Source organism: Halichoeres trimaculatus, unplaced genomic scaffold (assembly GCF_033239565.1).
Source record: "Halichoeres trimaculatus isolate MK-OKI-2021-1 unplaced genomic scaffold, fHalTri1.1 fHalTri1_scaffold_17, whole genome shotgun sequence".
Taxonomy (NCBI): Eukaryota; Metazoa; Chordata; class Actinopteri; order Labriformes; family Labridae; genus Halichoeres; species Halichoeres trimaculatus.
The window spans coordinates 17,143,124-17,169,868 of NW_027437195.1; the positions used below are offsets into that span (position 1 = coordinate 17,143,124).

At 42.8% G+C, this 26,745-nt stretch overlaps 2 protein-coding genes across 2 annotated transcripts in view; one reads left to right on the plus strand and one right to left on the minus strand.

The window, feature by feature from the left end:
- The window catches only part of LOC141806166 (uncharacterized), a 34,858-nt gene extending 13,989 nt beyond the window's left edge, over nt 1–20,869 (plus strand). Inside the window, exons 3-8 of the mRNA XM_074691464.1 lie at nt 13,257–13,406; nt 13,567–13,610; nt 13,717–13,852; nt 13,983–14,084; nt 14,223–18,122; nt 20,014–20,869. Coding sequence (XP_074547565.1) covers nt 13,257–13,406; nt 13,567–13,610; nt 13,717–13,852; nt 13,983–14,084; nt 14,223–18,122; nt 20,014–20,057 — 4,376 coding nt within the window. The 3' untranslated portion in view covers nt 20,058–20,869. The remainder of the gene's footprint in view (nt 1–13,256; nt 13,407–13,566; nt 13,611–13,716; nt 13,853–13,982; nt 14,085–14,222; nt 18,123–20,013) is intronic.
- Nucleotides 20,870–22,591: 1,722 nt separating this feature from the next.
- LOC141806682 (uncharacterized) lies at nt 22,592–26,298 on the minus strand. The gene is made up of 8 exons (XM_074692318.1): nt 25,704–26,298; nt 25,513–25,625; nt 25,337–25,443; nt 25,076–25,250; nt 24,886–25,000; nt 24,710–24,789; nt 24,540–24,628; nt 22,592–23,305 (listed from the first exon to the last, which is right to left on the minus strand). Exons 1-8 carry the CDS (start codon nt 26,175–26,177, stop codon nt 22,665–22,667), a joined length of 1,794 nt encoding a protein of 597 aa, XP_074548419.1. The 5' UTR covers nt 26,178–26,298; the 3' UTR covers nt 22,592–22,664.
- Nucleotides 26,299–26,745: the final 447 nt, after the last annotated feature.

The window sequence follows — 26,745 nt, forward strand, 5'->3', positions numbered from 1 at the left end:
AAGAGTGTTTAATTAATTATGGATTATGTTTTTTTTTTACACAACTTCAAAGCAAACTATATCATATTAATATACTTTGTATATTATTAGTTACACTAAAACGTCTATATATATATATATATATATATATATATATATATATATATATATATATATATATATATATATATATATATATATATATATATATATATATATGATGTATATTTAAGAAAAAAAAAGGTAAATAACATTGACAACCCAAGTTTCATAATTTTCATTCATTTAACCAAAACTGTAGTAATGTTGGACAGTCCCAAAAGTCTCCAACAGGAATTACTTCTGGATGCAGAGTATTTTCCCATCCGGTCCAGAAATACAAAACATTTGTGGAGATTTAAAAAACTGTTGTATTGTGACTTGTTATTTAGTTGAATTTAGAGTTTTTGCCCATACAAAGGCATGGCTGACTTGACTGTAAGTGGACACCCTGTATCTGTCTGTAGAGAGGCTAGAAGTCTGCCTCTTTGCCTCATTCAAACTTGAACAAAGCTGGGATGAGTCCTGCAGCTCCAGTACAGCCCCTGTCAATGTTAGGCTTCAAAACTGACTGTTACTGAAAGCAGCGCATCTACAACCTGATAAATCAGAGAATATACTGAAACGAGTTTCTATGCTGTATTATACTTTTACAGTGACTTCATATCAACTTTAGTTTAAAGTCCCAACATCTTAGACGAGTTTTAGGAAGTCTCTGGGAGCCAGTGGAAAATGCTGCTCCTTGCCTCACAGGTCTGTGTGTTTGTTCACTGGAGGGATGTTTGAACAGACTGACTCCCCACTCAACTCCTGACCCTCAGCTTGCTTTGTTTGCTGTGAAAAAATCTCAGTCTGTCCTGTTCTGTGATGGTATCACATCACTTACCTGCCCCCCAGGTCACGTTGGGGGCTGAGGTGCAATCCACACGAGACAGGCATGAAGTTTTTACCTGTGAGCAGCTGGCTACACATCTATACACAGTCAAGTCATTAACTCTTACATAATGAGAACATTAGACAGGTTGTTGAAACACTGAGGCCTGAGGAATCTTGTAGTCTGCACATTGGTGCCCATACAGCACCATGCTAAATCATGCTGACTGAGTCCTAACAACAGTTTTCCTTCCTCGCAAATCTTACTCTGATGCAGTGAGATCTAAAACACAAAAACATCTGATAAACCAAACACAGCGAGTGTGTATCAGTCAGTGCAGGAGACCTCGCCTGTTTCTTTTGCTGTGTGTTCTTCAGAAGGGTGGAGGGAGTGAATGTTTTGGGGATTTCCACAGGATTTAAACACATCCATCTAATACGGTCCAATGCACTGACATTACATAAATACGTATGAAGAACATCTGTGGCTTTGCACAGACAACACACATGCTCAGACAGGCCAATCAGCAATGACTAGGCTATGTGTATACACTGAGACAACATTACACAAACTCTCCGCTGCCACATATGTTTAGTGACTACTGTGGAGAGTTTTGTAAGAGGGTGAAAAGAGATAAGTTTGTTTTTCCTCTGCCAAGGTCAGCACAAAGACTGCCTCCTGCTTCAGCAAAGGCCAGAAGTTCGTCTCCTTTGCTTTTCCACTCATCTGCTTAAAAAAGTAAAAGTTGCTTCTGTCTTAAACATTGTAGTGAAGGAAGCCACAACCTTAAGTCTTTAAACCCCATATGATGGCTCCAATTATAGAAAATATGACTTTAAGGCCTCAGGTTTTGACTGTTAAGTGCCATTAGAGCAGCAAACTCATTGGACTCCTGCAGCTTTTCTGCAGCGTGCCCCCACAGAAGGTTTCCTAACCTAGGGACATGGTGCAGTGTAACACTCTGGTCCAGGAAAGTCCAGTCCCTCCAGCCCTGATGATGATGATGATGATGAGTAATGGTGCCAGTGGGGCCTCCTACGCACTAAACGCCTGGTATGACAGGCACAGTGCCAGTTCATTAGAAACTATGCCAGGATGGTTACAGTGAGGGAGGAACAAGGGGTTCTGTTTTTCCTGACCCCTCCACTCACACTGGTCTTCCTCCCATTGAAACCCATACAGCATCACATGGATATGCATAAAAATGAGACCATGCTTTTTGAGGGGGCTTGTAGCCATCGCAGTCAACAGACCAGTTTTTGGATTGAGCAGCTGCTGAAAGCTGGTGTGAGGAACTTTGGTTTCTGTAGGCAGAGGCAGTGTTTTGCAAAAGAAATTTTTTCTTTTAAGAAATGCATTGCATGTTGCTTTTGAAAATCTGAAAAACACTGTTTCCTCAGCGTGCCGCCAGTGGTAGCAGTAATCTAATCAACACCCCCCTCCCCATCTCCATTGCATTTATCGACCTTCTTAATATCATAACCAGTTAAAAACTCCATACAGAGTTTTAACAAAAATGTAGGATGTTTTGTCATCACAGAGCGCAGACCTCCACCCCTCATATTGTGATTGTCACCAACACTTTAGTCCTATTTTAATGTTGTACTCCCTTTCAGCAGACTGTCTGCTACAATTTGGTGTTAGTTGTAGGTTTGTACAATAATTTGTTACCTGACAGTGTTGAAAATGATGATGACCCAGTACATATTTCATATTCCAGATCTTAGTATTCAGAATATTGCCAGGATCTGGATCGTACTTTTACATCTGTCAGAAATTATGGTGACCTTGTCTTGTATTGTTTTGCAAAGAAATCCAACCATTTATGGTGGAGTTATATACACACATGGTGAAAATGGCCCAATCTCACAATGATAAAGAATCCTTTAAAAAATCCTGGATCCAGATGGTGATCCAGATCACCTCCAAAATGTAATCACTTCTTTCTTATCCCATTTTGAACATTTTCTGAAAATTTCATGAAGATCCATTTGTTGCTTTTTGAGTTATGTTGTTCACAGACCAACAGACAAACTCTCCCAAAAATATAACCTCTTGGGCTTTAGGAGAGAAATTCAAGCATTTAATTCTTCCTGGCAAATTTAAAAGCAAATTTAAAATTGGTAAATTTAAGTGTCAAATTTGTTATGATATCCTGCTGTTGACAAATCAGAGTTAACCACCACACAACTTGTTTTTCTGTATCAGAGTGTTAATTTCCTCTTCTATAGATTACCCAGATCCTCCACCGAGTAATCTCACCCTTTGCTCTTAAGGTTTTTGGTAAACACAGCCAGTGAAGTTTGACCACCAAAGGAACTGCACAGTAGTGGGGTTTTTTTCAAGATAAACTCAATCTTTCAGCATGTTAAACACATTAACCCTGCATTTTCTCCATTGATTACTTGATCAATGTCTCTTCTGAAGTCAAACAGCTGAGGAAATCTGTTGTCACATGTTAACTCACGTCTATTTGTCAACTCCTCACAAGGCTAATGTGAGTCTTGGCGTAGCAGTCTGACAGTGATTAATGTCTCCTCTCATGTTCCTCTGTCTCCTCAAAAACTGTCCACACTTTGTTATCAGCTCAGGAGGAGGACTACCTTAGGTTTAATTAAATGGAAATAGGTTGAAGAGAAGACTGATGAGGTCATACAGTCCTGCCAGGTACACTCAGAAGGTCACCTGTTTGCTCGAAACTGGCTCCTAGAGATTCCTCACATTCCTGAGCTTTATAAAGATATTTCTCTGAGGAAGCTATAAGGAGCGCTTTGTGTGTGTGAGAGTGTGTTTGACACCGATGCCAGGTGACAGATTATATGAGTCATTGTTATTTGACTTAGCAGAACATTTTGTAAAGACACTGCTTATTTTAACATAGATTGTAAACATTAAATGTCAGTTTATCATCTGCCATCAAAGCTGTGTGTGGAGGGTTTGGTTTTTGGAACAGTGGTATGAAAAACTTTTCACGGGTTCATCTTCAGGTTGTTTCTGTGAATGATCTGCTGGGCTATTTTTAAAACAGGATGGTAGATAACATTAGAATATAACTCGGAAAAAAAGCAAGCATGTTTTCAAGAAAGTAGAGCTCCAACTTTTGGCTACGGAAAGCAGAAAGCAGAAGATATAAAAGGCTCCAACACATTGAAGAAATCAAAACACTATTGTTAAATAAGAGTCTCTGTGATAGTAACTTTGGTGGCATTATGGGAAAGATGTGAATGTACTGAATAAAGCTAAAGCTCTAAGAATGAGACCAAACATCACATCTACCTTTGTCAAATAATCTATAACTGCTTTTTTAATTTAACAAGTGTTATCGTTTGTATCACTGTTGTTCAGTCTGGTTGGGCTTATGTGACACAGGATTATTGTCTGTATTTTTTTTGTGATGATGACACACTAACAATGAAGGGCAGGAGAACAGGTTTGAGACAACTGACATCTGATAGAGTTTCACTTTCCTCCACTCATGACAAGAAGGAACCAACCGACCGCTTTCTCATACACTGTCACCTCAGGGAAACATCTCTTTGATAGGGATCTTAAACGACAAAAATACTTTTTGATTACGCCTGGTACTTTTGTAGATAAGAACACCTAAGTGGAGGGGACATGAGGTCAAAATCTTTGCCTGTTTGTTCGTTTTTTTTAAACATTTTTTTTTGTAAAAGTTGACTTTAAAGCTGACACAAACAAGCGCTCTACTCATGTTTTTTTAATCTGATGCTGACGTTGTGGGAATCTTCTCAGGTGAAGACTTGAAAGTCTGCTTAGTAAACAGCAGCCCAGATATGTGTTTATAATTACAGAGTCGATTTGGCATTTACAAGGATTTCATCTCAGTAGGTGAGGAACTGCCACGCCCTAATGGCAGAAGAGATCATATTTAGGTAACATGAATGGTTGAGAAAAACTAACTGTGCCAGTTTGCCCTCAAGTCCCAACTGAATTATCTGCTTCAGTTTCATTTAATCAAGTTCCTTTTATTGCTTAAAGTCTCTTTCTGTATGCTATCAGTGTCACTGAATCAAGCAGGACAGCCAAAAGCATAAAATCATGCATTGTTTTATTATAAAGCTATGCAGATATGTTACTTTTCACCAACTCCAAGTGCTTTTGTCATGAGAGGAAAATGTTTGCCAGCACACTGTGACATGTCGACACACAGACTGATAAATATGTGCTAGGAAAGTTTTGGGTCACCAGTCGTGACTGTTTTTTTTTGTGAGACTGGGCGTATTTCAGGCATTCAGAACTCAGTGAAAGAGTGAAATCTTTGTGGAAATCTGTCGTGAAGATAAGACTGTTTGTTTTTCCTTACCAGCTTAGCAAAGTTCAGTAAAGGTGCACACTGTGTTTGTAAGTCATTTACTTTGGTTTTCCTTTCTTTAGTGAGACATCTGGCCACTTCATTCCAGTAAAAAACGTTTTAACGTCCAGGATTTCAAGGGAAGTTGTTTTGTTTATAAGTATGTAAAATTAATAGTAAGGCTCACAGTTAGCATGCTAGCAGTTACATGCTACATGCTACTGCTATTGATTAAACTGGTATATTCTCTTGCCTTTGCTTATATCAAACAGGCACTAGCAGGCCTGAATATTTAGCATTCTCCTGTGCATTTTTTATGGCAGTTCATTTTTACCCACGAGGATCTAAAGAGACCTTAGGGTTATGGGACTGTTAGAGCTCAGAGATTGTCCCTCTTTACTTTTTGTCACAGTTTTTTAATTTACTGTTAAATTCAGTGTATAAGAAGAAGCATTTTTTATAGCTCAAAGCTGTGTTTTTTTTGTATTTCATCCAGAAGATGTATGCTTGAAAGCCTTAAACGATCATGTGTGCTGAATACAAAGAGAGGTGGATCAACAGCACAACTTTTGAATGCTTTTCTCCCCTATTACATCAAAATTATGCATTTGAATAAAAAAGGTGGTATGCTATTAAGTGAACTCGTCGTGAGGAGCTGGTTTAAATGACAGCACTCTTTACTTCAGGATAACGGGTGACAGGTAAAAGAAGAGGTGGGAGTCTCAGTAGTGATTCTGTCTAAACACAACTGTAGGATGAGCTCAACAACTATAAAAGCAGGTTAGAATAGAATAGAATAGAACTTTATTGTCATTGTAACAAGTAAATCAACGAAATTGAAGTCACAGCAGCAATCAAGAAAACAAAAGTAAGAAAGTGTATAGAAAGTGCAAAAAGGTCCATAGGAAAATAGATGCTGACAGCTTGTCCATCATTGTCCAGTTCAGCCAGCCTCCACCTCCACAGGGTCCAGGACTGAGCTTCTTCAGCAGTCTGTTCTGTTTCTGTCTCCTGGATCCTGTCTGCTCACAGCAGGTGAAGTTCTTCCAACATGGCGTTGGTGTCTGATGTTAGCTCTGTTAGCCATGTCTGTGAATAGCATGATGCTACTCTGTCCTCTGTTACTCCTTCTGTTGCTGGGTTAGCACAGCTAGCTCATCCATCTTATTGGAGATAGATCTTATGTTCCCAATAACGATGGATGGAAGGACAGGCCGATGTCGCCACTTCTCAGGTCACACTTGAGAACCAACACGTTGTCCTCACCTCCTTCTCCTCACCTTGTGGGAAGACATCGGGCCTTACACCAGTTAGCATTGACATACTACAGGCTGCTAACAGCTAAGTTCAGGTGTAAACAGTGCAGCCATGGTTACATGAAGGATCTCCAGACAAACACAGGAGAAAAAGTAGTAAAAGTATCACTGAAGCCACAAAAAGTTTGGTGTCCATGACCAACAAATGAGCCATACAAAGTAATGACCCACTCAAAATGCAAAGATTACGAAAGAGAGATGAAAAAATATCAAGAGGCGGACAAAGACGAGAGAGCTGCTGTAAAAGGCAGCCATAGCCAACAAGGCAGCGCCTAGCAATATAGTTTCCTAGCAATTATAGGTTGTTGATCATGAATAGTACTTGAAAAGGCTACACATCTGCACAGAAACTGCACATTTCTGGATGCATTTCAAGTCTTCATGAAAAACAGATATTTACCAATTTATTGAAGAATACTCTCAGCCAGAGTACCGCGTATCCAAGGCCAGGGTGTGGATGTAAATCTGTTGGGAGGACCTGAGGCCAGTGGTGCTATCTCTGCTAATGCGAGCCAGTTGAACATTTCTTACCCACAAATTCTTCTCACCCAGTGATTATTTTTTTAGTCATGTTAAATAAATAATGCTGGATCAATTTCCTTCCGGTCACTTCACCTTTTGACCATTTGGCAAGTCTGAATCGGTGTTTCCATTAAGAGACTTGGTAATTAGTCACCTCGGAATATCTTTAGGGTGCTACCAAGTTTAAGGCAGTGTTGGAGGCTTTTTGGAGGGTGTTGAAGTTTGAGCAGCCCTCTCTTAACCCTGACATAACATATAAACCATACAAGCCTAAACCACACACATAGTAAAGCACATTTTTTGTAACATGGTTATTTTTATACAGGTATCTGATCTGTGCTGGTCTGCTGATGTGTGTTGTCTGGCAGTGAACTGGAGTGTAACCCTGCGTGCTGAATGATGCAGGTCTGACACCTGGATTGTCGTCTCTGTATCTCCCACATTTCCTCCTTTTTCGGCTGTGATGGTGGGGTGTTAATATTTACCAAAAACTTAGATAATGAAAAAAACTGTAGCAGCATGCTGGATTTGACCAGGAAGTATTAAATCACATGTTCAGTGTATCCAAAGAGTGCAAATACACTCGGTGAGCTTCCAGTCTTTTTTCCCACTGTCATCTCAGTGTGTTGGGTTGATTTTGTGCTGATTAAAGAGGCTTAGGCACCTGGCAGACAGCACCCTCAGATCTGGACTGACTGTCTTTGCACGGCTGTCTGCCTGCCGCTGCAAAACAAGAGAGAGGGGCAAGTCAGGGCAGGGACACACACAGAAGGTGTGTGTGGGGGAATTTGCCTCTGTTTGATTCCCATGATGCAGTTTAAGACAGAGTCACATCAGGTTTGTGTGTGTGTGTGTGTGTATGTGTGTGTGTGTGAGATCTAAGGCAGAGGTTTCAAACTGGTGCACTCTACAAAACAAATGTGATTGTGAGCTCTGTGAGGCCTGGGAACTTGTCTGACTCTCACATTTCCTCTTTCTTCTCTAGTGTTTTGCTGTGTGTCTGGAAATCCATGCACCTTATCAGTTCTCTTCATAGTGCTGTTGTCTGTACGGGAATTTGGTTGAGAAGAAAGCATTTTTGCATGAGGCACAACCACAGACAGGATTTGGGATGTTGCAGAGCCAACTTTTTTCCTTGTTGCTCAAACAGAAGCTTAAATCTGACCTTTAAAAAGTCTTGGCAAGGAAGCACCTTGAAAATTGAACTTTTTAATTGACTTGATGACCAGCTTTTAGTCCTCCTCCCAGATAAACATCCAGATCCAGTCACAGTTAATTTAAGGTTACATGTGTGATGGGAACCTACTGTCTCATCCATATTGGTTTCCTATTTCTTTGATCAAGTACTAACATGTTATTTTAACCAGAGAGAATAAACTTGATTTTCACTTTCTAAATCAAAATATTTCTAAACAGCACCAAAATATGAGATTCCCGCTCTCATCTGTGATTTTTTACATCCAGGTAGTAGAGCTTTATAGCATTTTGGTAGTAACCCTTAAACAGTATTAAAGCCTCAGCTAGTGAAGAATGGCTCTGTTACATAACATATAGCGGTCATTTCAGCCTTAAATATAAAAATTATTTAAAGGGGACATATCATGCTGATGCCTGATTTAATACTTACATATTATGTTATGAATTTGAAAACAAGACCTTTCACCCCCTGAATTTTCAAAAAATGAGACATTGTATTTTTTCTTATATCCTAGAACGAGATTTGATGCCTCTGAAAATAGGTCATTGACATTTGGCCGCGAGATTTCGACCTTCATAACAACACGAGGATCCTTTCTTTTTATTGGAGTAATCTGTGAAGTCAGTTAGTCACACAACCACCACCGAGGGATGCACCCACCAAGAGCCGAGTATAAACGTATAGACTATACATGTTACAGTAACAGTTTGACTCACCACACTGAAGCGTCCTGAGATGATCTGTGTCGAGGTGGATTTTCTTCCTCCTGAGCTGCAGAACCATTCGGGTCTGACTCGGGGTCCAATACAAAAGGACATATCCTACACTCTGCCATTTTATTAGTGCTGTCAATGCCTTACGGTGAAGTTTTGGCAAACAGCAAACTCACTCGGTCTGCTCCATTCAATATGGCGATTTTGTAAATACTGCCATGCTGCAAAAACCGCCCCCTGGCTCTACCCCCTCCGCCCCTCTGATAGAACTGACCAATCAGAGCACAAAGGGCTGTGACGTTGCGAGGTTACTGGAGGTCATTCTTGAAACGGAGCGTTTCAAAGAGATCTTCAGAATGGCCTAAACCGAGGATATTGAGAACGCTATTGTGGGGCAATGAAGGAACTAAATTACTTGTACTGAGGGCAGAAATGCTTTACAGGCATCCTAGTCTGGCAAAGTGAAAAGGAGAAACAAGCATGATATGTCCCCTTTAAGTCACAACCACCATTGCCAAAAAAGTAAGTTATTTTCATATGATAAGTAATATTTGGTGGTATGGCTCTGTCCTGGGAGCTCCCCACCTTTCCATGTGTATGTAGAGTGCCAAAGCCTGAGGTACGGAGAGCACACCCTCGTTCATGTGCATGAAAAGCTGAGATAGGGAGAGCAGCAGCAAAGACCTCAAAGGAAAACAGAACAGAGCAAGAGTTGGTGACAGTATGACACTCGTTACCTGAATTAAAAGTGGGTGCTGGGGTAAACGTGGGTTGCAAAGTTGTTTACAGCAGGAATAGGAAAGTCAAATCTGTTTAAATAACATATTGACTTTGCTGTTTGCCTGTTGGATGCATATATTTAAGTCACTGAGATGTCAGCTGTTATGGGCTGGAGTAAAGAGCAGCTGATGGATTGTGGGCCGAGCTTGTCTTTGTGGCCTGCCTAAAACTAACTCTTTGCTTAATTAATAACGTATTCAAAGGGGGAGTAATTGTGAATAAAACATTCCTTTTTTAATAGAAAAAGGGCTCAAGCAACCTGGCAGAGGTTTCTATCAGCTCAAAATCCCTAAAGCAACCCCTGTATGTGTCTGACAGGATTAAACCAGATATATGAGGTCAGATTTGGCTCTGTGTAAGTCAACTGAAGAATTACAGGAGGTCGCAGCTATAAAGTCATCTTCTGGCTGTGTGAAGTGGGATTAAAAAACCAACACTGTCCATTCTGTAAATAACAAAAAAGAAGAAGAAGAAGAGTTCGAGACACTTGTATCTTGACTCCTGTTCTTGTTAATCTTTTAGTCCTGCCCGTGGTCCTGGTGTGACTCTTTTTAAAATTTTAAAAGCCTTCTTGAAAATAAAATTTTTATTCTGAAATGAATTAGTTAAATTAAGTTAAAATGAGGAGAAATTCTTCAGGCTCTTTCTCAACTTAATTCAATTCTCCAAATCTCAAACAGGCACTTATGGCCAAACATTTCCATGGTTGCTCATAATAAACACTCCTCACCGCCGTCTCTGTCACTTGTTGTTTACAGCAACAGATGACGTAACATGTCTCCTAAACCCTTCTGTCTCTCCTCATTATCAAAGAGTATGTATTTACTAAAACAATCTTGTCAACAGATGTTTGCTTATTTAAAATATTCCACGTTTAATCTGCTGTTATTTACACATAATTCTCCTCTTGAGCTGATTTATTTAGCATGTTGTTTTTCCTCTCTGAAGGCTGTACCTTGAATGAAATGATGACGCAGGATTAGTTTGTTTATCCCAGTTGGAGATGTAAACATCAGTTTGAGGGTTCACACATGATCGCCATGCGCCTAAGTCCAGCAGCTTCCCACAATCCACCAGTGGCAGATGGTGTGTTGAATATGCCTGTGATTAATATGGACACAATTACAATGTGATCACAGCAGCAGTGATAATATGAGCCCCTCATTAACGTGCCGCCGTGCCCCACCCATTGCTTCAACAACCACACGCCTCTCCAGTTGAGTGTGCGCTGCTATGGTAACCAGATATGTGTTGTCCCAGACTGACTCTGCCCGACACTCGCATAGCAACTTACTGTTTACATCTACAGCTGCAGGTTTCTACTCAAGCCGAGGATTCTGCTAAAATATTGATCTTTTTTTTTTCCACGTTACCATGCACCGCTCACACATGTGACTTATTTTCCTTTGTGGTAAACTTCTTCACTTTGAGTCACTCGGTGGGATCACAACCAGGGGAATGTTTTCCATTTGTTCAGATGGCACACACATCATGTCATGTCTGCTCAGCGCACCAGGAAGTGAGAAAATGCAGCATGCCGATTAGCTTGAAAGTGCAGAGGTAGAAAAGATAAGGAAATAAACAAAAAGACTAACTGAAAACAAGAGAAAAGAAGCTTCACACAGAGATAACTCATAAGTAGAGATCCAAAGGAACAAAGACCTTATGTCATTGTCGATCTTCTTAATAAAGTGAATGTAAAGCTGCTGGAAACAATAAGGAACATTTTTCACATGTGTGACCATGTGCTGAGGAGCAGCAGCCCTCTTTTTAAACATGTTTTTAATCTTGTTTTAGACAGATTCCTTCAATTCAACTACTCCCCCTTGTGGCAAAACAGTGAAGTTAAATAATTTGTTAGAAAGTTTGCAGAAAAACACAAAAATGCTCTGCTAAGACTCCTGCAGTTAAAAATCAGTGCTGTGTTATTTATTAAGTTCACAGCCAAAGGATTGTCTGAAGTGATGCTCTCCAGCTTCACATTCCCTGACAGCAGCTTTCTCTCCTCATCAGTGTTTACATCTACCAGCTCGATTTGATCTCTACCCCAACCGACCAATCCGGGGCGACCTTCCCTCTAAACGGGGAGCAACAGTGGGATGCTGGGTATCTGTCAGTGAGTGGGGGGAGAAACATTAAAGAAGGATGGCAGGAATTAGGCTGTGGAGGATTAGTCTCTGAGCTCTGATTGTCTATTGGCTACAGAGACCCTCTCTGCTCCACATGGACCTCAGCGGACAACAACAGCCTCATTCAAAACAAGCAAGACACTCATCGTGCCCTGATCGTTCTAGCATGATTTTTAATTTTACCAGCGGATATTACCTTTACACCTAACTTTTCCTTTTCATCCTTTTCTAAACCTTTTTTTATTTTACACACTTGGAATAAAACACATTTTTAGAGAGCATGGTCCTCCTCCTGACTAATAACTCAGGTGCTAATTTTGACTGTTTTCCAAGAGTCTTCAAGAGGAGAGGTGAGTGAAAGCAGCTCAAGTGTTTGAAGTTATGAGGCTTCAGACTTTATTGTTTTATGAGTCAGTCTAACTGCTCCTGCACAGATTGTTTAAACTGCTACTCAAGTATGACCAGTAAAAGCCAGATCATCTGGCTCTCCTGAGACCAGCAATAAAGTCATTATGTGTGGTATTGACTGCAGACCATAAAATATGATTTAGTGTAGCTGCGTGCTGAGATTTAGAGTGTTTGCTCAAATAACATGAAAATTAAACTAAATCAGAGTAAGTCAGTATGCATATTTTTAGATAATTGCTTTTGGAGATATTTCTACCACCTGTAATGCTGTTACAAAAGAGACAGTGTTAATAATTAGCAGTGATCACTGAGCACATGGTGGTCCGGGCTAATTCCAGCATGGTCAGCGTGGACGGTCGAGTACAGTGGAGGGCTAAATGTGGAGCAGCTGTTACTATTACATAAAAGTGTCTAAGCCACGAGATCCCAGACCGTGACCTGGAGAAACCTCACGCCAACACATGCAAAGTCACTAAAGTGCTAAATTTAGCCTTTTACTTTGTGTTTCTCAAGTTTGATACCTTCATTTTCAGCAGAAGTGAATTTTATTATTCATACCTTAAAGAGGTAAAACAGTCATTCAGATTACACCCATGGCTCATGATGTTTGCGATCAGCATTAAATACTTGACGATGCTCAGTGATGTAACTAGTGTCCCCCTCTCAGTGTTTCATTAAATGATAATTAGGCTTAAAGGAAAAACTAGGGAGCATTAAGTTGCCAGCAGTAGATTTTTGTGCAATAATCTCATTTGAAAATTTGGTGTCAAAGTCACTGAAGTTTAATCCTCCTGGAGTAGAACTCTTCATCAGTTTAATTCACCCTCTTATGTTCTAACATATTTACACTTCATCTGCTTTAAGTCTTCGTCTGACACCTGAACGCCTCATCCCATCCATATGGCCCCCTTATCTCCTGTTACACCAACACAGAGCTTTGAGCTGATCCAGGCTGATCCCCTCTTCCCTCTCTCTACCTCCAGCTGTCCAGAAGCGAAGCGATGATGATGATGACAGGAACCCCGCTACCCCGCTGTTCCAGGAGAACGTGTTCATCGAGGCCAGCAGGCCCAAGTACCTGGAGAACCTCCACACTGAGGCCCTGGAGGGGTTAAAAATGATGCAGCAGGAAGGTACAAATCACTTACAGTCATGCAGAAAACAAGTAGTGTCTCATGCCAACCTGTTAACATCTGTCTGCATATTACTGAAGAGGATGTGCAACAGATTATACACACACACACTACAAAAAGAAAGTTTAACCAGCAGAGTAAACTGTTATTCTCTTTGCAGAAACCAGTAATGGAGTGGAGTATCGAGACAATGAAAGCACCATTGTAAGTCAAATATCAATCCTGGAACAGCAGGTTTGCACAGCCTGCAAATGCAAAGTTGTTGCACAAGTGTTTTGCTTCCAGATGACTGTGTTTGTTCTTTCTCCAGTCGAATATGACTGTGCACACTGACGGCGAAGGTGGAGGTTTTATGACAGACAGCACCATTGCTGACTCTACTTCTGTTGTCTCTGTAAAATCATCTGTGTCCACACGATCGTCCCGCTCTGGACTTACCCGGCAAGGTAGCTGACCCAACTATAAAAACGCTATTTGTCCCTCATCATCGTTATCGTGTTTCACATGGGAGGGGACTTCTGTTGAAATATAGTGGATACTAAGTAGAGGGCTTCTCTTGTCCACATTTCCATCCAGAATCAACTTTCAGGCCCTTGAACTCTGGAAAAAAGTCCAAGACGAGGAGAAAACACAGGAAGACAGTTGCTGGGATCCCGCAGCATGTTCAGAGAGAACTGGGTAAGCAGCTCATCATTTGAGCCAATGACCATATAAAAACAATGCTTCATCCACAGAAACATAAGGATGTTGTAACTCTTCAGTTTTCTGGATCATTGATGTAAACTTCATCTAATGACTTCTTGTATCTCCTCTCAGGTCTTGACAGAGTGGGTTGGACACTGGCTCAGGCGATGAATGAGGATCAGGTTTATGACGGGGAAACTGATGAAAGCCCAGTCACTCCTGGTCTGCAGCTGGTATCACAAACAGGGGCCAGTATCCCCGTCCATCCCCTCAACAAAGAGCAGCTGGATCAGCTCGCTGCCTCCCACGCCGCCCATGGAGATGACCTGACCATGCTGCACCGCCTGGACCCCAACAGCCTGCAGTCAGAGCTTTCCAGTCCCGTCATAACCACGTCCCCGCAGGCCGCCTACATGTCCAAGATCATCCCCAATGCTGTCCTGCCTCCCTCTATCGACGTGGTGGAAATCAGCCGTGGGCGGAGCCGCAACAGCGTCCGCACTGTCAGCAAAAGCAGCCTGGTGATGTCCAGCCCTGCAACCTCGAGAGCATCCTCAAGAGCCTCCTCCACAAGAACCACTTCCTCCAAAGCCTCCACCATCACCTCAGCCTCCCAGCAGAACCCTCCTAACATGACTGACAGCTCATGTTGGAGCAACTCTGAGTCCTCTGAGACGTTGGTGTCCGACTCCTCCACCATCTCCAGCAGCAGCACCCCCCGACAGAAGAGGTCTCAGGATGGAAATGTGTCTGCCAAAGAGGACAAAGTCAGTGTCCACTCGTCCCTCAGCAAGGCATCAAAAGGCACCTCTAACGGCAAGGTCATTAGCAAAGGAAAGGAGGGGAGTAAAGATGGGCAGTTTGTGCGAAGCCTCTCTGTTATGAAGCCAAAGAGGGCTCCGCCTCCTCCAAACCGATCTTACTCTCTTCACAAGATGAAGAGACGTTCGAGGGACCTGGCAGAAGTTAGGGTCATTCCAGTGCTAGTGGTGGAAAATGAAAAAAACAAACCAGGATCTTCTCCTTTGCCCTCAAAGCCAATAGACAGTCCTGGGTACAACGCTGACACCAGTTCCCTGGATGAATCTGCAGGCTCTGCATCGTTCAGTCCCGTCAGATCCCAGCTGAATACACTGAAAGAGACAGAAGCTGCAAAGGCGGATGAAAGAGATTCCAAAGATGCTCCGAAAGAGCAAAGCAAGATCGTCTCCCCGTCCAGTGGCTACTCCAGCCAAGACGCCACATCAACCCAGTCTTTGAAAGAGTCTCACAGCTCCTCCCCGAGGCACAAGAGAGGCCTCCTGGCGAAGCTTCAGAGGCTTTTTCCTGGTTCTTCTTCTTCTGCATCACCTCCACCCCCTGCTTCACGACCACAAACCCCCGGGAACACTAAACCCACCCAGGACACCTCGGTCGATGCTGCGAGTCCGTCTGTGAGGGCATTGAGAGAGCTCTTCAACATTCCTCCACACCCCAAAGTCCATGCACCTCCACCCCCTCCTCCAGAGGTGTGGGTTCACAGCCAGAGGTCCATTGAGCTGCTGCTGGGACCTCCAGTGCCTGATAACGTTTACGCTATAATCAAGAAGAATCCAAAAGACAGGAGACCGCATAGACAGTCTCCATCTGCATCCACAGAGGGCTCAGTGAAGGTGGAAAGAAAACACAAGACGGAGACGAAGAAGGTTCCAGAAAGTGTGATTTTGAACGCAGAGGTTCACAAAGAGAACGATGACAGACTGACCGCGCAGAGAGTTGATTTGAAAGTGACAGAAAAAGACGAGAAAGTTCGAGCAAGTGACATTTTGAGTGGGCTGCTGGTGAAAGCTGTGGTGAACAGAGAAGAACGACTCGCAGCAAGAGAAGAAGAAGCTAGAAAGAGCTCCACCCAAACCCCAGAGGTAAAGAGTAAAACAGATGTATCTTTACACAGTCCTCCATCCTCCAAAGTGACCACAGAGGTCGTGTCTCCAGAGTCCTCCTGGCCTCCACCCCCTCCACCTGTTGGACAAATCGTCATCACAGATGAGATGGACTTCCCTCTTCCGCCTCCACCCATGTTCAGCGGGGGGTTGGTCCTTCCTGTTCAGGTGCCACCAGAGAGCTCCAATCCTGGTGGAGGGTCCACTTCTTTAACCACACCCCTAAATATCCCACCGCCTCCATCATACTCAGCCCCGCCTCCACCAGTCGGACCAGTAACCCCCTCCACTGTCAGAAGACCCTCTCCACTACCACCAATTCAAGAAGTTCCTGCTTCACCCTCGCCCATAGTGGTTTCTCCACCTCTGCCACCACCACCACCACCTATAGAGGTTTCTCCTCCACCCCAGCCTAAAGACATTACATCTTCTCCACCTTTCAAAGAAGCTATTCCACCTCCACCACCTGTAGAGGTTCCTCCTCCAGCTAAAGAGGAATCTCCACCACCACCCAAAGAATTTGTTCTGCCCCCACTACCTGTAGAGGTTCCTCCTCCACCTCCAGAAGTTACTCCTCTCCAACCACTCAAGAAAGTAACTCCTCCACCCCCACCCATAGAAGTTATCCTGCCCTCTCCACCTGTAGAGGTTTCTCCTCCACCACCACCCAAAGAAGTTATTCTTCTCCCACCACCTGTAGTGGTGGTTCCTCCACCTACAGAAGTTACTCCTCCACCTCCACCTCCACCCATAGAGGTTCCTCCTCCACCTAAAGAAGATCTGTCCTCTCCTCCACCACCAAAGGAAGTGTCTCCACCCCCTGAGGAGGTTTCTCCTCCCCCTCCACCTGTCATTGGCGTGTCCACCACACTTGTCACGGTGAAATCTCCTCCATCATCTCAAGAAGCTTTACCTCCACCAGTTACCCAGGTCTCCACCCTGCCTCCTACAGAGACCTCCAGTCTGTCCACTGCGGAGGCTTCTCCGCCATCTTCTCAAGAGACTCCTACTGGTTCTTCAGGAGTGACACCACCTGTCAGTGCACTCACACCACCTCAGAGTATCCCTCCTCCACCACCTCTACTGACACCACCACAACAGGAGAGTGATCCACCACAGGACAAAGTCCAGTCTGAACCTGAAACTAGCATCAGTATTCTGGCTCCTCCTGAAAGTATTCCTCCTCCACCTCCTGCACAGCTTCAACCTGTTGAAGACAACACTGGGAGTCCAGCACCACAGGAGACCTCTCCTCCACCCCAACCTGAAGCCTCCATCCCACCAGCTCCTGCAAAGGCTGAAGAGGCTGAACCACTTGCACCTGCAAACATTCCTTTACCTCCACCTTTACCCAGTGCTGAGCTCCAACCAAGTCCCTCCAGCACAGAGAAACAGACTCCAGAGCCAACCTACACCCCTGTTGTAAAGGAGGATCCCTCTCCCATGATCACCCCCTCCCTCCTGCAGATGGTGAAGCTGCGATCGGTCAACAGCAGCCCTGAGCCTCCTAAAGCCCCAGAGCAACCTGAGGAGGAGGTCACCATGAGGAAACAAGTCACAACCACAACAACCAGCAGTGAAGCTCCTCAGAAACCCATCAGACGGTCTCTGATCATGATCTCACCCTCATCACCCACCTCCACCTCTCCACCTGCAGCAGTGGTTCCACAACCCACTCTGCCCAAGACCCAGTCTCTAGTGCTTCCTGTCACGTCTTCCTCCACAGCCCTGTCCCCTACCAAAAAGTCTCCCCCTGCCGTCTCCCCCTCCATGAACCTGCAGGAGGCCATCCGCCTGAGGACAGCTGCCAGGTCAAAGGAAAACCCCCCATCTCGCCTCAGCCTGCACTCACCAACATCACCCCTAGACGTCCACAAGTCCCCGTCCAGCACTGCCAGCTTCATCTTCGCCAAGAGTAACAAGAGGGTGGTGATTGAGACCAGACCGGTGGATGTTTCCTCTGTGACTAAAGTGGAGAGTGAAGCAGAGTCCGGGAAGAAGGGAGTCAAGGTGCCGCCACCTGTCGCAAAGAAACCAAAAACAAAAGGCAAAGAGACAGAGGCAAACGAAGGGACGGAGCAAACTGCAGGACAGGAAGAAAGTAACAAAGGTAAGACGTGCACATGAACCAACCCATCACAACAAGCTTTAGTAAGACACTGTACAAAATCTGAGACACTCTGCTAAAGAGCTTTTTTCAATCACCAGTGTGAGCTAACAGAAGTTTGCCAGCTCTTCTGTTAGACTGCACTCAAGTACAGAGATCCTCTCAGCTGAACGCAAACACCAGCAGGCAAAAGCACTCATATTAACTCTGCTCACATGCTGAGATTCAGGTCACCTTCACGTTGTATCATTGTGACTTGAGTTATGAGTAAGAGAGGATGAAAAGCAGTAAGATCAGTTTCCATGAGGTACTTCTAAAGCTTCGTTTCCACCAAGCAGTCCGGGTCGGTTCAGCACTGTTTGGGACAGTTTGATACAGTTAAGCCTGATCCCGTTTGCGTTTCCACAGCAAACTGTGCCCTCTCGTGGTAGGCGGCGTGTAAGCCAGATGCCGAAAGCTGCAGCTGTTAAACAATAGTATGAGGCCGTAGCAGCTTACCCCGCAATTAAATCCAACAAAGAAGAAAAACGCAACACAGTAAACAAAGAGTACAGATGAAAGACATGCAGCATTTCGTCCTCTCTGTGATTTTCATGTAGCTCTCTGTTACAAAGTGCAATCCAGCTTTGTTTCAGAGAAGTCTGTGTGCCAACAGGAGAAATGCAGCAGCTGTTGGGGTAAGTGACGATTCTTTTGACTAATCAACGGTCTGCAGTGTGTTGCTCCACCTTCCAAGAGCGGATCGGTTCAGTCCGGCACCCATAAGGAAGGGTCCCAAAAAGTGGGACTGCTCGTCTGGTTTTTTAGGGATCTGTCCTGGGATGAGTCAGTGGAAACGCCGCAAAATGTGCGCTGTACTGAGACAAATCGAATCGGTCTGCTTGGTGGAAACATCTTAAATTAGAATTTGTGGATTATCTGTCACTGAAAACATCCCTGTCGTCTGAGGTTCACCAAGACTAAAGGTGCTATCCAAATAATATCAGTGTTAATGCTATTTAATATAATTTATCTTGCTAAAACTCAAAAAAAAATATTAGATAGTACCTTTTTAGGAGATTTTAAGAGATAAGAAAATGTGCTTTTTTGAATAAGATAAGACAAGAGAAAAACAGCTAAACATGATATTTTTATTCACCAAACAATAAGAGTTGAAAGAAAAAACAGTGGTTAAAGTTTGAATAATTATTTTCAAAATTGATTTTTTTTTAATGTTTTGGGCTTTTTATGCCTTTAAATGGATAGAGGAGGAAACAGGCTGAGAGTTGGGAGTGACGCGCGAGAAAGAGGCCACAGGCTGGATTCAAAGCTCATGGAGCACAACGTAAACCAATACGCCATCTGCGCTCCAAAATATCTTTTTAATTAAGTTACACACCAACTTTGGAATTATAGGAGGTTTTCAGAAAAGAAAAGATGCACCTGACCAAAAAAACCTTAAAGACGAGTTTAAAGATTAAAAGTCAGAGATACTTCTCTCAGTGTAACCCTGGGGGAGGCAGTGTGTGCTCATGAACAACTTTCAAGAATTTCTGACGTTACTTGGAGGTGTTAGTCTAGACAGCAGCCTGGTTCAGATGACTGACAAAGCGACATCTTGAAAATTCAGATTAATTTATTGACACTATACAGGTATGGTGACATTAGAGCAGTCCTGTCCTGTCTATTGCATAATTCAGCGATATGAAAATAATAAAAGATACAAACCTGTACAGCTACACAGTCAGCATGTTATTGCAGAAAAGGTGGTAGAGTCCTATCTAAATACAAGCAGCATAGGAACAATAAACATACAGGAGTGCAGGTGCCAAACAGGAAACCCCAAACTTGTTTTTGAGTGTGATGCTGATTTGCTCACAGTCTTACTGATGTTGCTCATGTTCTCCATCCTCAGATGGTGCAGAGAAGACCAATGGAACAGCAGGCACTGTTGAATAAAGGAAGACACAATGCACCTGATTGAAAAGACTTAAGAGGGACTGGGAAGGACTCACAGATGACACACTGAACGTATGAGTGTGTGCTGCATATGAAAAAGTTGGATTTTGATGTAAATGGTGTAGGTGTTAATTTTCTCTGATGCTCATTTAGTTTTTCACTGAGAGTGAATTCAGTGGGTTTCTTTTCCCTGAGGGTCTGCGGAGCTTTAAAGGTGTGAGAGATGCAGTTTTAGCGCCCTCTTGTGTCACACAATGATTACTCTTCTGTCCTGCTGAATCCACGCTTTTAGTCTAATGATGGGACTTTTGGGTGCACGTGTAAATAAACCAGATTTTGTACATTTAATGTCTCCAGTACTGGTGGATCTGTTCTACAGAGTTCTGTTCTGTACTTTTTTCAAAAGAGCTTCCACACCGATTATATTTGTTGAAAAATATTAATTATCTTAAGTTATTTGTTCCTGTTTTCTGTGCAGGGAAGGGTCTTCGCTGTTGTTATTCAAGAAATATTAGTTGTATAGCTCTTAATCAAATCCAAATATTTTCTATTTCTCAAAAATCTCACTTCATTGTTTTATGATTGAATCAATGTGTGTGACTATTGCTGTTACAGAAATATCCTGTAAAGCAGACTAGAATCATGCTGGATTCACGTTTTCAGCTGCTTTAAGTTTCTGATAACGAAGGTGATGCCTTTCCTCACACTTAGAGCTCAAACACAGGTTTCTCTGTTTGGACTGTCGTATATTTGAAGTTGTCAGAGACTTATGTTCTGAACGATTATTCACAAATGAATGAATAAAGCTGTATGGACGAATCAGTTGTCTCAAAATTTCTTTCACTGATGCTTTTTTTATTTTGAGTCACAGAAACCATAAACGAGTTCTGTCTGGTTTGATAGTTACAGATGTGGATTTCTACTATTTGACACTATAGATCCTGGTTTGCCAGAATTCTTTCTATATCCTTCCCGACAGCAGGATGATGGAAAGTTATTCTGTTTTTAATTTGTAGAGAAATGAAATACTCCAATGAAAACTCACTCCCAATAAAAAAGGCTTCTTAGCATGTGTCCTGTATAAGTTTTACTGATTTTAATCCAAGAAAGGTTTACTTTAGACAAACCCAAAACAAATCTAAGTTGTAATGATTACTGATTGTGATGATTACTCTCCTGAGAGCCACAGTTCCCCCAGCAGCTGTAGTCAGAGACATTAGCACAGGCAGGAGTGGCCAAGGCATCTACACACACAAACTGATGACATTCACTCGCTCTGTCTTCACTGAAAATTACCATAAATACACACTGTGTAGCTGTGGGATTATTTAAAAACATCTCATCAGATTCTTGATCCAAAACATCCTCTTCCCTTTGCTCTTGTCTAGCCGGACAACTCACACCATGCCAATTTTAGCATCCCTACATTGGCTTCCTGTCAAATCAAGAATAAGTTTCAAGTTTCTTGTCCTTGTGTACAGCTCTCCATGGTCAGGCCCCTGATTATATCTCTGACATGCTCCACCCTTACCTCACCTGTAGGTCACTCAGGTCCTCTGACCAGGGCTGCTGGTTGTCCGTTGAGCCTGTCTAAAGACTAAAGGGGACCGTGACCGTAAATATTTGTTTAGCTGTCTTGGTGGTCATTTTTAAAAACAACTTTAAAAGACACATTTATTTAAGCAGCCTTTGACTCTCCTTGTCTACAGTCCTTGCTGTTTGACTACATTTTTAATGTTTTGTGTGTGTGTGTGTTGTTATGATCTTATTTTATATTTTCCGTGAAGCACCCATAGACTGTATATGGAGTGGACAGTGTGGCTCCGCCATTTACTATTGTACAGTTTTGAAGACAAAATTCCTGTCACAGGCGCAGCCGTTGGAAGCAATTGTGCAGCCAGAGTCTGCGCAGTAGAGACTGTGAGGGAAAGAATACACAAGAATGGGAGCTGTCAATCAGCGTTACACTTGACGTAAAACCTCATTTTTAACCTCTCATAGTTACTGAAAACGAAACTTTTCCAAAAGAAAGAGGACTTGAATACAAGACAGCCAAATAATATCTTCAAATCACCACAACAATCGGACGTGAGAAACATTTCTATGAGGAGTATTAAAATTTTAAAGTTTGACCACAGCCCATCTGAAATGACTGGAGAGCTGCATTTTTTGACTTATACTGCAGCCAGCCACCAGGGGGAGCAGTTTTCCTGGGGATCTCACTTCACGCAAAGCAAGATGAGATCCTTTTTTTCCGGTCTATGGAAGCACCTTGTGAGTCTGTTCTATGAAAGGTGCTATACTAAATAAAATTGATTTACTTACTGTATATTAAAAAGAAACATGGCTGAATTTTTTTGTATAACTCTTCTTTGCTTAACTCTTGAAAGGATAGAAAAAGGTGTTAAGTTGGTGTAAAGTTACAGCTGAAGGCTTGAAAACATGAATGTGCTACATTTTAACATGAAAATTTTTCTCTGACACACACACTCACAAAATTGTTAAAATATACTGCTCAATAATTTTGAACCATCTTTTGCATTGTCATGTTTTTATTGAGAAGAGTCTTCAGCAGAGCAGCTTACTGAGAGATTCATCAAACTAATATTACCTCCATGAGAAAAACCAGGTCTGCTCTTTATCCTTTCCATCATCATCATCATCAGTTCTCCACTCCACTTCTGAAGCTTCCATTTCTACGTCCTCTTCACCTTGACCTTTCTGCTCAAAGTTTTCCTCCTCATCTTCAGAGACGGCTTGCTGCTGTAGCTCTGTCTGCACGCTCACCTCTGTTGGTAACATTTCCTCTAACTCCACCCACTGACGTATCACCTCAGCTTCCTCCTGCTGTTTGACAGAGACGTCATCTTCTCTCCCTTCCTCATCCTCACTCTTGGTAGAATCCAGGTACCCAGATCCTTCATCTTCAGGCAGAGGTGAAAATCTGACTTCAGGTCTTCCCTTTACCTCCACTGACAACCCATCTTCTAAATCTGGTTCAGTTTCCTCAATGGTAACCCAACCATCCTCTTCTTCATCTTCATCTACCTCATCGTCTTCATCTTCATACTGAACAACACCCACACTCTCCAACAGATCCTCAGGTCCGTGCAGCTCGTTGATGTAGTGACTGATGATGGCGTGGCCGTCTGTGCTCCTGCTGACTGAGGAGGACCAGGCTGATGGAAAACCACCTTCTGCTGTCTGCGGCTGATCTGAGACCAGCAGAGAGCCACTGCTGACTGAGCCTAAAGAGCAGAGGAGATACTGTGTTAAAACATCAATCTGAGGGAGGGCCACTTTGGCCCCGTGGTTAAGTTTCATGGTTCATGTACAGAGGCTACAGTGCTTTAACAGGCAGGCAGTGTTTGATTCCAAAAATCCACGCCTCTAAGAGCACCGTCTTTTTTTCTGCCTCCAAAATAGAAAATCAGGCTTTCCTCCTAATTTCATATCCCCCATGTCCTGTCAGCATTGACAGATGTTTTCATAAAGGATGCCATTTTACAAGCATAGAATCCAGTGAATTTTTATTTTTTATTTTTTATTTTTTTAACTCAGCTACAGGGTTACGTTAATGTATCAGAGCTTAGTTCAGTGCATCAGAAAAAAAAGTCAAAACTGCTTCATAGGGAAAGTGAAAGATTTTCTCCCCTCCTGCCTTGAAAAATGAAGCTAAAGCACAAGTGCAAAAGAAAAAAAAACTGCAGTTCCTTAAGTGTCCACTTGAGGCTGGCTCTAAAAGCACCAGAAGCAACAGCTAGTTCCACAGAAAAAAATAGATGTTAGCAGTCCAATATAAACAATGTAGTTATATGTAAATGCTTCATTTCTGTGACCAAACACACTAAAGAGGGGATTTTTTTTTTTTTAAATAAACAACCTTGTGGTTTAGAAGGTAAAGTGAGGTTGAATTCAGCATTTCCAATATGGCACCCAGCAACAACGGGTTACAAAAACTGAAGAAACAGAAGGGTGTCATCAACTGTGCACTGTATGAGCTGATCATTCAACCCCTTTGGTGGTGTCTGTGCGGTTTTCCTTTCCTGCTCACCCAATGAAATAAAGAGTCATGTAAAATGTTCTTACATGTTGCTTTTCTGATTTTTAGGGGATGAAAACTAAATATTAATTGCGATTGTTCAAAAGTCCTGATTTTTTAGATTTTTAGTTTGGTTATTTTTTGACACCAGACCAAGTGAAAAAGTTGAATGATGATGATGATTATGACTACAGACAACTTCAGGAGCAATATTTTCCCCAAAAAGTGCACATCACGAGTCGATTTTTAAGATTAATTTAGGGGACCTCACATTTCAACCTTTTCTAACCTAGCTTATGATTAAAGACTAAAATGAAGAATTTAAAAAATAAATAAACAAAAAAACAAAACAAAAACAAAACTTGATAGTACAATAATCAACTTTTTCTCCCACCTCTATTTTGAACTTGTAAAGGGTGCAATGGAATGAGGCTACATACCCTCCATCATGGCCCTCTTTGGTTTAGACGTCACACACTGTGAATCACAACATTCACAAATGGAGTCGTCACCAGTCAGTGCCTTCCACCTGTGATTTAAAAAAAAACATACTTAAACTGATGGGAAAGAAGAAAAAAAGTCTGTCTTTGTGCTGTCAGTTAAAACTCACCTGTTTCCTATGTAGGTGCAGGACTTGTGAGCAGGACTTGGATCTTCAGATGTGACGAACAGTTTGCAGTGGATGCTGACCTAAAACAGAAAAACTGTTAAAGTCACAGTCAAAAAACAAAAAACAAAAAAAAAAAAAAAACACCATCAGGATCCAGAGTTATAGGTCATACTCACCTCAGTGTCAGGGTCAGAGGTGAACTGGAAAGCCTTCAGGGAGAATCTCAGGGTCTTATCTGTCCGGGAGACAAACTGAGAGGCCCCTGGGTCTCTCTTGCTGTCTATCATGCAGCTGTAGGGACAGCACTGGTGTCAGGAACCAGAGTCCACAGCTTCATGATGTTCTGTTAGATGAAAGAAAACTCACCCAAAGTTGTCAATGATGATGTATTTAAGGGAAGACTGAAAGCCAGTGGATGGTGCAGCATAGCAGCTACTGATGTACAGTTTTCCTTTGGCTGGAAGACTCGGAGCAGACACCTGGAAATGTACAGTTCTCCCGAGTTGGTACACCTGCAACCCTCTAGGTTTGCTCCATGAATCTAAAAGCCAGTTGCAACATATGATAACAAATGAAGCTTAGCTAACACTCTTAACACACTTATTTTCCACACTTCTTAGACCGTACTATCCATCAGCTGCATTTGGAAGTCACTTGGATTCCCGTTCAGCCTTTTACGCACGACAGCTGTTTCCCAGGTGGGCTGCACGGTCAGCTGGTAGACGTGATGGTTCCTGGACGAGAGTTGGGTTTTAAATAAAGGTCGTTCTCGTTTAATGTGTTAAAAAAACGTCGCATCTAACCTTTGATAACGGCACTCAATGTTGACATCGATATGGTGCGCTCTGCTTGGGAAACGTTTAGATGAAGGCTCATAGTGGAGGATGAATTTGTAGACCAGGTAACCCGGGGGCAGCTGTCAAAATGAATCAGCAGTCATCTTTTAAAGATCATGTCTGGAGCTTTTGAACAAATGCACGCGTGGAGAGCTCACCTGACGCACGGCATCGCACGCTGTCAGTGGGTACGTGAAGAGCAGGTCCCCGTATGGACTCAGAACTCCGTTGCTTTTACAGGAGCTGCCCAGTTTCAGCTCGTCTGCCTCCGCGCCCAGGCCGTAAAAAGCAGGTTTGACCCGCACTACGAAGTCAGACGTGGAGCAGGACACAGAAACGTCTGGAAGGTACGCAAAACCCGACCCAGACTTCGTCAAGGGCTCCCTTGATCGAGGTGCTGCAGGTTTCTGAGGAGGTTTTTGCCTTGGGGAGCTGAGCTGAGGCAGCGGAGCAGTGCTGTCAGGTGACCTGTAGGAAAGTCTACTACTGCTCGATGGTTTTGGTGTACCCAGTTTTAAAACCTTTCTACCTTTGGTAGGCCTGATTGGAGATTGAGAAGTGTCGGCTGCACAGCTGAGGAGGCCCAGTGATAAAACACTCCATAAAATATAGAGACACCACTTTGCTTTCATCGCAACAGACTGCAGTGCTTGTCCCTTTCTCTTTCAATCTGCGCGTAAAGGCAGCGCTCACACACGGCTGCAGGTAATTAGTGGAGCGGCCTGTTGTCAAACAGGTGAGCTGACAAGGTGCTGCGTGGTGACAGAGCCCAGAGACAGAGAGGAGCTGTGAGAAAGGATACAAATGTGGTAAGCTCGGTGTTTGTTTCTCAATGATTGTGCAGTGACGGGCCTGTGGGCTGCAGTTTTAAAAATTAATGTAATATGAAAGCAGCTAATAGGGTTGCATTCATTATATCTCGCCAGCAGAGGGCGCTGTCTCTCAGATTGTGGTATGGAAACTCCCAAAACTGGAATGAGAGCACACTCATATTCCTCTGTGGAGTAAAACTGCTGAACTTAAGGTAAGACGAAATTTTGTGCTTTTAATGTCAAATTGTAAACATTTAGCTTCTTTTATTTTAGGCTTTTACACAATGAGTTTACAACAAAACAACTGTTACCCTCAAACGTTTGATGGGGAAACTATAGATAAGATTATGTGCTAGCTAACTGGCTGTTAACCTTGATGCTAAGCAAG